General features: G+C 50.2%; 1 protein-coding gene across 1 annotated transcript in view; it reads left to right on the forward strand.

The window, feature by feature from the left end:
- The first annotated feature begins 12,493 nt into the window (after positions 1–12,493).
- The window catches only part of Eng (endoglin), a 33,906-nt gene continuing 30,234 nt past the window's right edge, over positions 12,494–16,165 (forward strand). The window contains exon 1 of the mRNA XM_027423793.2: positions 12,494–12,978. Within this exon, the coding sequence (XP_027279594.1) occupies positions 12,912–12,978 (67 nt within the window). The 5' untranslated portion in view covers positions 12,494–12,911. The remainder of the gene's footprint in view (positions 12,979–16,165) is intronic.

Here is a 16,165-nt window from a genome sequence, read left to right on the forward strand (position 1 = left end):
CCTACTGGGCTGTGCACAGACACAGGAAACTGCTTTATCCTGTTCCATGGACATTTGAGCACTAAAGGAATTGCCAAGGACGTTTGGGCTCACTCCCTTTTCTTTGCTTCCTTTGAGGTGATTCATGCTGCCACAGCCAAGGCCCCAGCACTACATGCCCATTCTTGCCTGTGCCTCTGTGTCTTGTCTCCCTCCAACTCTGCTGGGATCCTAGGCCCTTCATTAGCCCAGCCATGTCAAACCTGGGGACTCCTGGGTTGACAGACAGACAGCTCCTGGGCTCTGAAGCTCTGAAGCTCAGCCTCTTTCTCATAATCATAGCTTTGGCTCGAAGCCATCATCTATTTGGAGTGAGTTTTTTTTTTTTTTTTTTTAAGACAGCATCCCATGTGTCTCAAGCTGGCCTCACACCTGCTGTGTAACTGAGGACAGCCTTGGTCCTACTGCCTCCACATCTCTTGAGTGGTGAGATTACAGGTGTGCTCCACCACCCCTCCCGGGTTACAGGGTGCTGGGGATCAATCCCCCCGTGGCCTTGTGTACCCTAAGCCAGCACTCTAGAATTGAGCCACATCCCCAGGCTGGGCAGCTTTTCGATGCCTGACTGGGGCTGGGACTGCAATAGGCAAAGGGCCATGGGCACACCAGGTGGAGCCACATGGCTACCAGGTGGCAGGAGCTATGCAGTGCACATACAGCTAGGTGGGAAGTTGAGGTTAGGCGTGGTCTTCCTGAGGAGAGGTTTCAAAGGCTCCCCTGGTATGGCCTTGGCCAGGCGTCACCACCCTTTGAGCTGTTTCCATTTCTAAAACTTGTTCTGTTCTGTTGTATCCCAGCCCTTAGCCTCAGTGTTAGGAAAAGAACATACTGATCAAGGAGGATGAGTTGTCACAGGCCTGGAACCTGGAGAGGACACCCAGGGGTCTCCAGAAGAGCTGGCACCTCTCATCACATAGGAAGGCTCTGTTGGTGCTCACCTATCCTTGACCCCTGTCCCCATCACTAGTGACTTGCCCTCTAGGCCCAGATAGCCCGTAGCCAACTGCCTCAGGGACGCCTGCCTGCCCCTGGGGGTGATGGTACTCCTTTCTTTTACTGCCACTGGGGCCACCTTTTCTTTTGCATCATCTATTTAAGCTGTTCTTTAAAATAAACAAACATTTCAGTTATAAAAGGTGAATGTACTGAAAGAACAATTTGAAACAAATGAATGCTAGGAGGAACAGTGAAGCACAAGCTCCCGCTAGCCCAGGGTCTGGGGGTGAGGTCTCTGCCCCCCATTTTGACTTTAGGAGAGTGGAAGGGTCTAACAACTCCCCTCTACAAGTGCCATATACACACACATTAGTGCGTGTCATACATATAATTGTGCAGACATGTGCTCTTCCACCGAGGCCCACCCACAGCCCTGCTGAGCATGGCTGTCTTCAGGTAGGTGCAGGTGTGAACAGAAGTGCTCAGGAAAGGAGAAAGCTGCAGAAAGGACCTGAAAGCAGCATTGTCTTTGCGTGTTAATTGTAGCTCAATTAATGAAAACCTGGCTGATCAAGCCAGAACACTTTACACCACTGGGTCACTTTGTCCATTAGACTCTGAGGGGACCTAGTTCCAGGACCCTTGAACATACCCAGAGCTCAGCATACATAAGTCCCTTATGTAAAATACTGCAGGAGCTAGACATGGGGCACCAGCCTGAGCTCCTACGTAGAGGGGGGGGGGCTATTAATTGCTGGCCTGGTAGCTTATGCCTATATCATGAGGCAAGAGGATTGCCACGAGTTGATGGAGGTCAGCTTGGATTATCATGTAAGAACTGATATACATTAAAAAAGAAAAGAAAAGAAAAGAGGCTGTCTGTAGCAGCTTAGACCTGTAATCCAGCATTCATGGTGCTGAAACAGGAGATCATTGAAGATGCATGCCAGGCAGGTATACCTAAGGCTCTCCGAGCAGCCCAGCAACAGAGTGAGACCATCTCTTAAACTGTACTCCCTGCTAAAATAAGAAAGAAACAGAATAAACCAGAACTAGAACCTGCATATACCTTTTAGTATATTCTATGTGGTCTCTAAATCGCTGATAATTCATTAGACACTATGTTTGTGTCATTACACTGTAATGACAAGAAAGTCATTTCCATATAGATACGGGGTGGGAGATCCTTCCTTGTTTATTTTGAGACAAGGATGAGTTATGTAGCCCTGGCTGGCCTGGAACTCATTATGTAGAACAGGCTGACCTCGAACTAATAGAGATCTGTCTGCCTGCCTCTGCCTCTGGAGTGATGGTATTAAAGGCCTGGGCCCCCACAGCCTGCCCAAAAGTCAGTCTTTTTTTTTTTTTTTTTTTTTGGTTTTTGTTTTTCGAGACAGGGTTTCTCTGTGTAGCTTTGGAGCCTATCCTGGCACTCACTCTGTAGACCAGGCTGGCTTCGAACTCAGAGATCTGCCTGCCTCTGCCTCCCGAGTGCTGGGATTAAAGGCGTGTGCCACCAACACCCCGGCAAAAGTCAGTCTTTTAAGACGAGGCTTGCTGTGTTGTCAGGCTAATCTTGAACTCCCAGGATCAACCCTCCTTCCTCTACCTCCCAAGCTCTGAGGTCACATCAGATGTCACCACATAGAGCTGCCAACATGCCACTGAAGAAACTTCAGTCCTAAAATACTTGAAGATGACTTGGAAGAACCAGGTCATCTTCTTGAACACCCATAGCCTATTGTGGTAGCAGCAAGGTCCCCATTGTCACCCAGCCAATACAGGTTCTTGTGTGGCTTCCCATTTCTCCCTAAACTTCCTCAAAGCTGGTTTGCTGAAGCAAGGGTGTGATGCAGGACCACACATTGCTTTTGGTCATCAATTTTTTGAGAATTGGATGCAGGTCCTCATGGTCACACGAGGCAGGGGCTCTGCCAGTGAGGTTCAGCTGGGACAGACCTCTCTCCATTGGGGACAGCTCTGCCCCCAGTTTTGCTTTGGTATGCGATAGGACAGCTACCCTGCTGACATTCCTTCCCCAGGCCCGTCTCCAGCTTGCTCCTCGAGTCAATGTTCTCTTTTGCACTGTGGTTCCTGCACACCTATGGCTAGCTGCAAAGGATGTGTTCATGTTGAGCCATAAGGACAAGGGGCCCTTGTAGGTGGGGCTTGTGGAGGGTTTACAGCCGGGCAAGAAGGTCTGTAAACGCAGCCCTTGGTAAGCTGAGGCAGGAGGATCCTCATGAGCTCAAGATCAGCTAGGGCTACAATAGTGCCACCCTGTCTAAAAGAAAAGCCAAAACTAGGGCCTGGAGAGATGGCTCGGTGGCTGAGGGCCCTTGCCACTCTTCCAGAGGTCCAGAGTTCTGTTCCAGAGACTCATGTGGGAATGAGGTTGAGGGCTCACAACTGCCTGTAACTCGTTTCATGGGACCCCAAGTCCTCTTTGGATTTCAAGGGTACACACATTCATGTACACATGCAAAAATAATAAAGTTTTTTTTTTTTTTTAAATCAGGTCTAGGGCTGGGGCTGTAGCTCAGTGGGTATCGGGCTTGTCTAACACAGAAAGCTCCAGTTTGATCTCCGGTGCTGTGTAAACTAGACATGGGGGCACACCTGTTACTGTAGCAGGAGGACCAGAAATTTAAGGTGATCCTCAGTTACATAGCAAGTTTGAGGCCAGCCTGGGTTACAAAATACCTTGTCTGAAAATAAGTAAATAAAATCAAAGCAGGTCCAGTGCCGGGATGGCCTCCAGCAGCTGGCCCTCAGGTCACACTGCAATCTGCTCAGGAAAACCAACTCTACTGGTGGGAGAAGCAGAGGTCAGAGAAGGGCAGTAGTCTGCTGGTGAGGAGGGTCAGCTCTGGAGTCACTGCTGGAGCATCATGGGCATACGCCGAAGAAGGCATTGGTGGGATGGTGGCCTCAGATGCCTCCCCTGGATTGCACCCCCATGTCTTGGCCTCAGGGTCCCTTGAGCGCCTGGGCCGGAGGCCCTTATGTGGGAGAGGAAGGAAGCGGGGAGCAGAGGAGGCCAAGGCTGTCGCCTCCCAGCCCTGAGAGGGGCCTCGAGTAAACAGGAAGGCCAGGCGGCTCCACGATGGGGGTGTTCAGAGGGCTGGGGGCCAGGAGCCCTTCTGAATATGTACAGACTGTGAACACAGGGTTGCTAAGGAAGTAGGCCCAGAGAGGTTGTTGGGCTTCCCCCAGGTCACACAGCAGCAAAACTTACCTGCCCTTCCAGCATCTGTTACCCTCCCTTGGAGTCAAGGCCTTCTCTCTGGTCTCACTTTCCCTCTACAAACTCAGAACACATAATTCAGAGGTTCTGGGGAACCTTGCTCAGGAGAGCCCTCAGTCTCCTGAATGGTATTAGTTTTTCATATCTATCTATCTATCTATCATCTATATGAAAAAATGCCCTCATAAGTATATATTTAAACTGCTTAAATTGTTGGGAGTATTAAGAAAATTAAGGATTCAGAAATAATCCACCCTTGTTTTTTTTCTGAAACAGGTTCTCCCTATGTAGCCCATACTGGCCTGGAACTCAAAATTCTCCTGAGTGCTGGGGTTACAGGCTCAGTGATGCTTCAGATCTTGGGACACAGATTGCCACAGGAAGGTCTGTGTGGCTCCTGCTGTGGGGAACAGAAAGTGACTTTGAAGAACTTTGTTCTTCTAATGCAGGGACTCTGGCCCTGGGGCCAGCTGCATTTGGGGGAGGTTGTTCTCTCTTTGGGATACTTTTGTCCTTAGGCTCACACACCCCCACACCCATATCTTGGGGTCTCAGTCTGTCACTTAGGAGACCTGGTGTTGTGCAAGCAGATGACAAGGCCCACCCTGTGGTGTGTCTGGAATGTCTGCTGTTTCCAGCACTCACATCAGGCAGCTCACAACCATCCATAATCCCAGTTCCAGGGGATCGATGCCCTTGGCCTCCTTGGGCACTGCGTGCATGAGCACATACACACCTACACATAATTAAGAATAATACAAGTGGAACTGGGTATGATGGCTCAAGTCTTTAATCCCAGCACCAGGGAGACAGAGGCAGGTGAGTCTCTGAGTTCGAGGCCAGCCTGGTCTACAAAGTGAGTTCCAGGACAACCAGGGCCAGAGAAACCCTGTCTCAGAAACAAACAAAACAACCAACCAACCAAAACAACAACAACAACAAAAAACCCCAAAAAACAAAAACAAAAACCACACACACACACATACACACACACACACACACACACACACACACACACACACACACACACACACAAGAAAGAAACAACATAGCTCTTGACCTCAGGAAACTTCTGCTCTTGATGGGGGAAGAACAATGTATCTGTGGCCCATTGTTCACTGGAGAGAGGCATTTTATTCTATGTGTACAGGTGTTTTACCCATGAATATATCTGCACCATGAACATGCCTGGTGCCCAAGGAGAACAGAAGAGAGTGTTGGGTCCCTTGGAACTCAAGTTATAGATGGTTGTAAGCTGCCATGAAGGTGCTGGACATAGGTCCTCTGGATGAGCAGCCAGTGTTCTTAAAGGCTGAACCATCAGGAGAGGCCATTTTTAAAGGGAATAAATAGTCAGGGGCTGGAGAGATGGCTCAGCTATTGAGAGCACTGGCTACTCTTCTAGAGGACCTGAGTTCAAAGCTCAGCACCCACATGATGGCTCACAAGGATTTGTAAATCCAGTTCCAGGGGATCCAACGCCTCTTCTCACTTTGGGTACTGCACACATGTGGTACACATAGGTACACCCACTCCCCCCCACACACACTTCATAAAATTAAATAATGTGAAGAGTGATGCTCAGAGGAGACCTTGCTGACCATGGGCCATTTGAAAGGAGACTTGAAAAGATGGGAGAGAAGCCGGGCATTGGTGGCACACGCCTTTAATCCCAGCACTCGGGAGGCAGAGGCAGGAGGATCTCTGTGAGTTCCAGGCCAGCCTGGTCTCCAGAGCAAGTGCCAGGATAGGCTCCAAAGCTACACAGAGAAACCCTGTCTCGAACCCTCCCCCACCCCACCCCCCGAAAAAAAGATGGGAGAGAAAACCTTGTGGTTCCCAGAGACAAAGGGAGTAGAGAGATTATATGCAAAGGCCTGTCCAGTGAGCGGGAGGCCAAAAGAAGGGTAGGGGTGCTCATCACGCTTTTCAATTCTGAGAACCGTGGTTGCCAGGGCGGAGCAAGGACAGAACTGGACTCAGCTTTCACAGGCTGCCTGCACAGCATAGAGAAAGGGTTGTGAAAAAGGAAGAAGGAAGCAGAACTCAGTGAAGAGATGACCTCAGTGTTCCCAGAGGGAATAGTTGCAGAGGGCTGGTTGACAACACAGCCGGGTTTTGCCAACCCTGGGTACATGAGGGAGGCCTGCTAGGAGGGAGAGCCAAAGGGTTGTAGTGACAAGAGAGACTGAGAAGCAGGGCAGTTTATGAGACAGACTAGAACCCTGTTGGTGGTGTAGGGAGTCAGAGGCACCCTGGAGCCTGAGCTGGAGACGGGGAGGGGGGGGGCTGGTGTCTGCATAGTTCCACTGGGAACAGAATTTTCCAGATCTGAACTGGGGAAGCATGTGAAAAGTCCCCAGAGATGCTGAGGAACTGTATGTCTTTTAATGTCAGATTAAGGTGGTTTGGGTTTGTTTTGTTTTTTTTTTTTTTTTTAAAAAAAAGCCTCGTACAATCCAGGCTAACCTGTTACTGTGCAGGAACTTGAACTGATCCCCCTGCCTCAACCTGCTGGGATTACAAACATGCACTTCCTCAATTAGCACTCAGTCGACTGAGATCCAGTTTGCCTTTTTAAAACTGTTTTGTGTGAGTGTGTATGCATAGCTGGGCATTGGTGGTGCACGCCTTTAATCCCAGCACTCGGGAGGCAGAGGCAGGCAGATCTCTGTGAGTTTGAGGCCAGCCTGGTCTCCAGAGCGAGTGCCAGGATAGGCTCCAAAGCTACACAGAGAAACCCTGTCTCGAAAAAAAAAAAAAGAAAGAAAGAAAGAAAAAGAGAGAGCGCGCGTGTGCGTGCGTGTGCACTCGAAAGTGTGTAAGCAAGTGCTTGTGTGTGTATGCGTGTGCATGAATGCCATGTCATTCATATGAAGATCAGAGGACAGCTTGTAGGAATTTATTCCCTCCACCATATGGGTCCTGAGGATCCAACTCAGGTCATCAGGCTTGGTTCCGAGTGACTTTACCTGCCCCCTATACCTCCTAGTTTGGCTTTCTTTTTTAAAAAATGGTTTTGTTTTATGTGTATCATGTTTTTGCCTATTTGTGTGTATAGGTTCATCATCCATATGCCTTTTCTAGAGACCAGGAAAGGGTGTCAGATCCCTCGATTTGGAGTTACAGGCCTGTGTGAGCCACTGGGAACCAAACCAGGGTCCTCAGCAAGAGTAGTACATTCTTAACTGCTGAGTTGCCTCTCCACCCCCAAGTTTGGCTTTTCAAGACAATATGTAGACTAGGCTGACCTTGAACTCATGGAGGATCACCTGTGCCTGAAGTACTAGCTATGATCACATGGGCCACCATACTCAGCTGAGTGTCTCTACTTGGAACCAGTTCCTAGGAGAGACTTCAACCTCACCCCTCAGACCTGGAAGAGCCCAGCACATTGTTTATGGTCAGGAACCAATGATGGGCATTGAACTCCAGCAGCTTGTGGTCAGGACTGAAGGAAAATGGCACAAGACACATGCTATTTGAGGACATTGACAAGTTCGCAGAGGTCTACTCACTCCTTATCTGAGCCCAAGTCCCCCAGGTGACTTGTCACTGGCCTAGAACATGATGTCATGGGTCACCAAAGTCTGAGAAATCCTGATTTGGAAGTAAAAGTGATCAGAAAAGGGAAGGGTTGCAAGGGCCAAGCCTGGGGGAATGGAGAGGAACCAGTAGGAGACAGATAAGTTGGTCTGGAATGTAGGAAGGAAACCAGGACAGAAGGTTCTAGAAACAAGGGAACACCAACAGGCTGAAATTTGCATATGCTCTGCCTCTCTAGAAGGGTCAAGCCCTACACAGCCTGTCTCTCTCCAGCCCTGTTTCCTTGCGCATCTGGGCCTTTTTGTTCTTCCATTGTAATATGAGAGTGGGCTTCGAAGCCCGCCTTTGGTGGTGGGTCTGGTAAGCTTGAGTGTGGAGGAATCTTCTCACTCTTGTCTTGCACTTTGAATCTCTACAGCCTAGCGGGATGCCCTCCTGCTGTACAGCTGAAAGTAGAAATGCCTGACTTCCTGGCTGGCGTGGAGCAAAGTCAGGTACCCAGGCTCCTGACCTACCACTCCCCTCCCATGCCTGAGTGGATCTGACCCTGCAGGTAGGGATCAACAGCCCCTGGCTGGTACTGGAGACTCACAGCCGCCTTGGGGTCCTTAGGGGCCGCTTGACATTCCTGTGGTGGCCAGGTGCCAAGGTAGACGTGCTTCATCTCTTCCTGCTGCTCAGGCCTTCTGGCCCTGCCAGGAGGAAGATGGAGCCCGCTGTGGGGGCCGTGCGCAGGGCCTGGCTGGGGGCCATGTGTCTCCAGGAGGATGTGCAGGAGGGACCTGAGAACTTGCACTGGGATTAGGGCAGGAAACAGATGGCAGGCTCCCAAGGCACAACTTGGGGAGACTGTGAGGGGTGCACTGACACAGGGCAGGGTGCGTGGAACGCTCACCCTGTACAGATGACTGCCTGGCCTAATTAATGGGTGAGGAGAGGGACCCATTGCCTGGGCACTATAGGATAGACCCTGGCTGGATTACGATCCTCAGGGAAGAGACCACTGAGATGTGGGGCCAGCCTTTTGTGGACAAAGCCAAAGGATGTACCCTTCTCTCTTTCCCTTGTCTGTCCTTCAGGAGCAGGGGAGTAGGAAGGTGGATGTGTCCCCAGAGGGAGGGAGCATGCTGGAAGCAAACCACAGCTTGCTCAGACCGGTGCCTGGTTGCAGTGGTTCTATGGTCACCAAGCTGCTGGGGGCAGAAGAACCAGCCCAGGTGGCCTTAGGTACTAGAAATCAGAAACAAGACTTTTCTCCCTATGCTTCATTTCCCGATTCCCACGTCCTCAGTTCCACCTTGGCTTCCAAGACACTTCAGGGCTTCAATACAGACATCTTGCTGTGCACTGTGGTTCACATCTGGAATCCCAGCACTTAGGAGTCTGAGGCAAGGGATTGCAAATTGAAAGCCAGTCTTCTTGGTATGTTCTAGAAAAAGAAAAGTATCTTAAGAAACAAAGTCCCACAGGGCAGTGGTGGTGGTGCACACCTTTAATCCCAGCACTAGGAGGCAGAAGCAGGTGAATCTCTGTGAGTTTGAGGCTAGTTTGATCTACAGAGTGAGTTCCAGGACAGCCAGGGCTACACAGAGAAACCCTGTCTCAGAAAAAAAAAAAAAAAAAGTCTTTTGGATGTTTGAAGGGACAAAGCAGTAGAGGCCATCAAAGTCACTGCCCTCTTGGAACTTTCTGTGTGTGTGTGTTTTTGTTTTGTTTTGTTTTTTAAGATTTATTTATTTAGCATACAGTGTTCTGTCTGCATGTATTCTGCATGTCAGAAGAGGGCACCAGATGTCATTACAGATGGTTGTGAGCCACCATGTGGTTGCTGGGAATTGAACTCAGGACCTCTGGAAGAGCAGTCAGTGCTCTTAATCTCTGAACCATCTCTCCAGCCCCCTTCTGGAACTTTTGGTGATGTGCACTAGGCATTGAGGCACCATCCAGACTTCGAGTTGGCAGGGACCACCTCTTTGCTCAAGTTTCCAGGCCTGGTGGCTCCACAACCTTCATTCCCTCAAGGTCTCTCTGGTCAGGAACCCCTAAAGCATACTGGTAGGGCTTTCTTTCCCTGGTTCTTGACTTTTTACTTTTTTTTTTTTTTCAAGGCAATGTTTCTTTGTGGCTTTGGAGGCTGTTCTGGAACTAGCTCTTATAAACCAGGCTGGTCTCAAACTCACAGAGATCTGCCTGCCTCTGCCTCCTGAGTGCTGGGACTAAAGGCGTGTGCCACCACTGCCCGGCTTTTTACATTTTTTAAATTACATTTTATTTCTTTACTTACTGTGTTTTTATATGTGTGTGTATGTGGACACATGTGGAGGTCAGAGGACAGTTTTGGGGAACCAGTTCCTTTTTTTCTTCATGTAGGCCCCAGGGATCAAACTCAGGTTGTCAGACTTAGTGGCAAGCACCTTTACTCCTGAGCCATCTTGTAGACCCCTCATCCTTTTTCTTTCCTTTCTGGAGTTTTGAGACAGGGTCTTGCTATAGAGCCCTGAGCTGCCTCAACCTTGTGTAGATCAGTCTGGCCTCATACTTGTGGCCATCCTCCTGCCTCTGCCCATGAAGAGCTGGGATTATAGGTGAGTCCCATTAGCTGCCTCTCCACAGACCCCCCCTTGTACCAGCCTGGAGCCTCCCGTTTCCTAGAGAATGTGCTGGGTCTTGTTTCTTATCTGAATGGAGATGGGTTGGTTAGCACAGAGGGCGTGGGAAGGGCCTTTAAAAGGGTCCTTGAGATGGTAGCCACATCTTTATCCTGGCACTCAGGAGGTAGAGGCAAGTAGATCTTTGAGTTTGAGGCCAACCTGGTCTCTGTAGCTAGTTCCAAGACAGCCTGGCTACACAGTGAGACCCTGCTACAAAAAACTAAAAAACAAAGCAGGGCTAAGAAGGGGCCAAGTCTAGGCTAAGGCATGGAAGTAGAAAGTGATTGGATTACCCTGGAACAGCAGAGTGCAAGAGGTTAAGAAGCCTGGAGGGGCAGACTAGTCATGGGCCTGGGACACAAAGACCTTATCCTGGGGGCCCAGAGGGTCCCCTGGCTGTCACCTCACTCTGTGACTCTCAGTCTTTGTACCAGCTGCTGCCCTCAGTCCACTCAGCTCAGACTCAGACACAGCAACAGGCATGGAGTGCAGTCCTGAGGTGTCCACTCTCAGTGCTCTTTGGCAAACTGGCCCCACCTGTGTAAAACAAAGCCTAAAGGAGTAGACCTCTTGTTAATGGTGACAATTTGGTACTGATAAGGTGAACGCCCAGGGTGGGCCCTGGTGCGGAGTCTAGGCTGACTTCCCAAAACAGATTCTGTTAGGGCATATAGAGAGAAGCTCATACCACCCTGCCACTACTCCCATTCTGCCTCCTGGAGTCCTGGTGTCTATCTGCTATCTCCATGGCTGAAGGGAAGGGCAGAGCCTGCTATCCCCAAGAGGCCTGGTAAGCTAGGTCTCCCAAGCTTGCCTGGGTGAGAAAGCAAGCTGACCTTTCTCCAGGCTGCCTTCAGGAACCACACCCACCTTCCCTGCCTCAAGTCAGCCCCTGCAGAGACAAACTGCAGGCCTGGCCGGGTCACTGAGGTGTGAACCACTGGAGAGCACCTAGGGGCCAGACCTGAAACCCCAGGCCAACATCTGGATAAAGTCCCTGTGTTCAGGCCACCAGAGATGGGCTTCTTAACCTCTCTGCATCCTTACTATCACCCCAGGATGATCCAAGTTCTCCCTACTTTGGTGCCTTAGCCTGCCCTTGGTCTTTCTTGGCCTCTCTGCTTGCTGTGTCTGGACGCCCCTGTCCCTCACACCTCTCTAGGTAGTTCAGGCTTTCTTCTCTAAGTTTTCCTGGGCTTGACTCTAAATGCCACCTAACAACATGGTAGGTACACCTTTTGTGTTTACTATTTGCAAAATGAGCACGGGCCATTCTGGGATTGTCACCTTAGCTGAGGGAGCACGGGCAGGCAAGCGGTTCCTGTAGGACCTAGCCAGCATCTGGTCCTTAGAAGTCTCCCGAGACACTGGGGAAGAGGACACAGCTGTGCCTGTATTACAAATAGGTAACTGAGATTAAAGACTCAACCGGGTCTTAGCTGGATAAGCAAAGCAGATCCAAACCCGGTGTCATCTGACTTCAGAGACCGCCATTGAAGTCTGTGCCTATGCCTCTGAGATGGGTCTCATCAGGTTTGCCCCCAGCTCACAGCCCTCCTGCCCTGGCCTCCATTGGGCAGGAATTACAGATGTGTGCCACCAAAGTCAAATGTATGTTCTGTGCCTTTGGGACTGTATGCGCCCTGAGGGTCTCCGCAACCTCCTGACCTTCCCTGGACCCAGCAAGTACAGTCTTAACTGCTCTGTGCTAACCTGGGAATGTTTCTTCCTCCTGTTGGGCCTTAGTTTCCCTGTCTGTAACACAAGGGGCACAGCCAAGAGCAATGCTCATGGAAGTCTGTGTTGATGCTGGCACCGACCAGCTAGAATCCCAGGCAACACCTTCCAGAAGGCTATCTCAGTACTTCCCTGTATCCACATCTGTAGAAGGAACCTGAGTTACTGGGGCTTCATGAAGTGCTTGACCCCTGTCAGGTTCAAGATGTGACCTCACCAGCAAGCCTTGGCAAGAATAGATGGAGGGTGGAGTGAATGGGGGGAGGTCTGACGCCCGGGCCCTCCCATCACCCTGCCTCCCCCATCCCAGGGCCCCCCACCCAGCGACAAAGCCTGTGGCACTTCCTCTACCCGCCTGGCAGGCAGCCTGGCCCGGCCCCTTCTCTAAGGAAGCGCATTTCCTGCCTCTGGGTCGGGCTGGATGAGCTGAACTCCCTGCCGAGGACAGTCAGACCCCTACCTCCATCTGTGTCCCGTCCCTAGGCCAGGACCGCTGCCGGCTGCTGTCCAAAAGAGAGCAGCGTCTCTTTCCCACCATCCAGTCAGCTGGAGACCCCTGCCCTGCTGTGAGTCCCGAGCTCACTTCTCCTGACTTCTCAGCCGCCACCTCAGAAGGCTGGAGCAGGGACGTGGTCGCTCCGGCCGCCTGCTCCCTTCGGGTCCCCGTGCGAACCCACGCCGGCCCCGGCGCCCACCCGCAGCCCTGCCTCTGGATACCGGATAAGGCCCAGCGCACAGACTCCCAGGTGGACACCATGGACCGAGGCGTGCTCCCTCTGGCCATTATCCTGCTGCTGGCCACCTACAGCTTCCTCCCCACAAGTAAGTGTCCAGCGGCCCTGGCTGGGGACATAACCCAGACCAGGCTCTGGGTGTTCCAGTTCTTCCTCCTGTGTCCTGAGCTCATAACTGGTGAAGCCACCCCCAATGTGATAGGAGGCAGGAATGGGATAACCAACTATTTCAGCTTAGTGGGACTAAAAGATTTCACAGGTTGCCAGACTTGGGCAGTAAGTCTGGGGGCAAAGGGGGAATAAGCTATTTACTTTAGCCCTGGCACTTGCTGTGTTCAGCTATCGAGAACCCCAGGGGCCAGACTGCATGGCTGGAGTGTGCCCTCCCTTCTCTCAGCCTCAAGCTTCTCATTTGAGGAAGTTCAGGAGGGGGTACAAGAGAAAGTTAATTAGGCTCTAGGTCCAACTTTGACCTCCTTATTTCCTTGTGTGATCTTGGGGGATGACCCTGAGGCCTCTGAGCCAGGGGGTACTGTAGTAAAATTCTGTAGTGAGATCATTTGTCCAAAGAGTTACTAGCTTCAAGTCCTTCCACTGTTCCTGGGCTTGGCCTCTTCCCAGAACCCCACAGAACCCACAAAGGCCACATGCTCTGTCCTGCCTCTATCCCCTTCTCAAGAAGGACACAGGCTCATTTAGGGGTTCTCTGGGTCTTCTCATCCAGACTGACATCAAAGTGACCTCAGGAAGAGGGTGACCCCAGTCTCCTCACGGTGGGTTTCAGTGGGCCTGCTCCTCGGTCACCCCTAACTGTGGACACCTACCCTGCCCACCTACACATTCAGAGGCTTTACCATGGGTTGGAATGGTCTGCCAGGGGGCAGGAGTGTGGGGAGGAGACGGGGCCACCCTGGCATCTTAAAGTCTGTAATTGATGGGAAATCATTAGTCAACCGGAAATTGAGTCTCAGAGACACTGAGTGACTGGCAGGGATTTGACTCCAGGCCTGTGGCCCCCGGAACCCTTGCTCTGACCACATGTGACCCTGCAAGATGGCTGCCATGATTACTCCATTTCCCAGAAAAAAAAAATGGAGGCTCTGACCCTCCAAGTCTGCTTACTATATATAACAGAGCCTGACCCAAGCCTGGGCCAATACTCCAGGTCCCCTTCCTCTGTGCTTGGGGAAACATGCACGACCTTTATTTAGGGTCTGACTTGTGTCATGGAAGGTGGAGTGTCAGAGTCTAGGTGACTTCCCAGATTTTAGGTAGGCTGATGACAGTATGAATATTCCCTCAGGGCTGATTTCACTCTACTAACCCTCAGCTCTTATTTGGAAATCAGAGTTCAGTGACATACCTCTCTCCCCTACAGACCCAAGGCACAGATATCCTCAAGGTTGTAGAGCAGAGGTTCTCAACCTGTGTGTCTTGAACAAGTTGGGGGTCAAACAACCTTTTCATAGGGTTGCATAACAGATATCCAGATATTTACATTACGAATCATAGCATTTGTAGGATTACAGTTATGAGGTAGCAGTGAAATAACTTTGTGGTCGGGGGTCACCACAACATGAAGAACTGTATTAAAGTATCAGCATTAGGGAGGAGGCTGAGAACCACTGGACTGTAGACGATGGTAAAGTGGATAAAATAATTTGGAGGTAGTGAGCTCTGATGGTTATATCCTGGGTGTGTAGCTCAGTGGTAGAGCTCTTGCCTGCCATATGTGAGGTCCTGAGTTAAAAAAAATACACACATTTACATTTACATATATATATTACATACATATACATATACATATACATATATACACATGCACACAACTTATTTTATTTCTTGAGAAAAGGTCTCGCTGGAACTCAGTGGATGGGAGTGGCAGCGGTGGCAGCCACTCATATCATCCTTTCAGGATGGAGGGGGCAAAATTGAACCCAGTCTTCTGGAGCACAACTCAGCAGGATTTTCTTTTCTTTCTTTCTTTCTTTTTTTTTTTTTTCGAGACAGGGCTTCTCTCTGTAGCCTTGGAGCCTGTCCTGAAACTCACTCTGTAGACCAGACTGGCCTCGAACTCAACAAAGATCCGCCTGCCTCTGCTTCCCGAGTGCTGGGATTAAAGGTGTACACCACCACCACCTGGCTCTCAGCAGAATTTTCTAAAGCTGTAACTTATGTATAACTTTTTACTCTCACACTTCAGCTTCAAAAGTTATTGGCACACAAATGTAATCAGCACTAGGGAGGCTGAGGCCATAGTATCCACATGAGTTCCTGGTCAGTTTAGATTATATAGTGAGTTCAAGGCCAGCCTGGACTACATAGTCTGTCTTAAGAAAAAAAATAGTCAACCCTAGAGAGTTACTTGTCACCTCTGTAAGAACATGTGACCCATGACCTGTAATAAACCTGACAACCAGATTCCACCCAAATGCCCACCAGCAGGGGTCTCATTGAAGAAATCAGGGTGTCATGGAATGCCATCCAGCAGCAACCACAAAACCAGTGGATCCATTCACTATGACACACAGATGTATAGAACACAATCCATTTCTACTAATGTGCACTTTGCGCAGAGAAAATTCTAGAAGGATGGACACTTAGTGTGACTGCTCTCCAGTGTGAGATTTTCTCTAAAGGGCTTCCTAAGACAAATTCTTCTGTCCTAGAGTTATTCATTTTATTATTTTATGTGTATAATTGTTTTGCCTTCATGTACATCTGTGTGCCCAGGGAGGTACAGACAGCTGTGTGCCTCCAGGTTGGTGGCAGGAATTGAACCCAGGACCTCTGGAAAAGCAACAAGTGCTCTTAACCACTGAGCCATCTCTCCAGTCCTGGAGTTCCTTTTAAGAACATGCATGAGGAGATTTTTAAAGAGCAGTTTAACCAAAGAAAACAGATGAGTGAGGCACGCTGGGAATATAGCTCTGTGGCAGAGCCAGGCTTAGTAGGTGGGAGGCTCTGCAGAGAGAGCAGGGGGAGGCGAGGGGAGGCACGGTGCACGCACCTATAACACCAGCACTCGGGACGCAAGGGCAGGGTCAGAAATTTGAGCTCATATCAAGCTCAAGGACAGACTGAACTAGATGAAGACCCGACTCAAGAGAACAAAGGAGGGGAATGAAGCAGGGGAGAAAAAGAGTGAGAGAGGGGAAAATAAATCTATTTATTTGTTTATTTATTTATTTATTTTGGTTTTTCAAGACAGGGTTTCTCTGTGGCTTCGGAGGCTGTCCTGGAACTAGCTCTTGTAGACCAGGCTGGCCTCGAAC

Source organism: Cricetulus griseus, chromosome 6, assembly GCF_003668045.3.
Source record: "Cricetulus griseus strain 17A/GY chromosome 6, alternate assembly CriGri-PICRH-1.0, whole genome shotgun sequence".
NCBI lineage: Eukaryota > Metazoa > Chordata > Mammalia > Rodentia > Cricetidae > Cricetulus > Cricetulus griseus.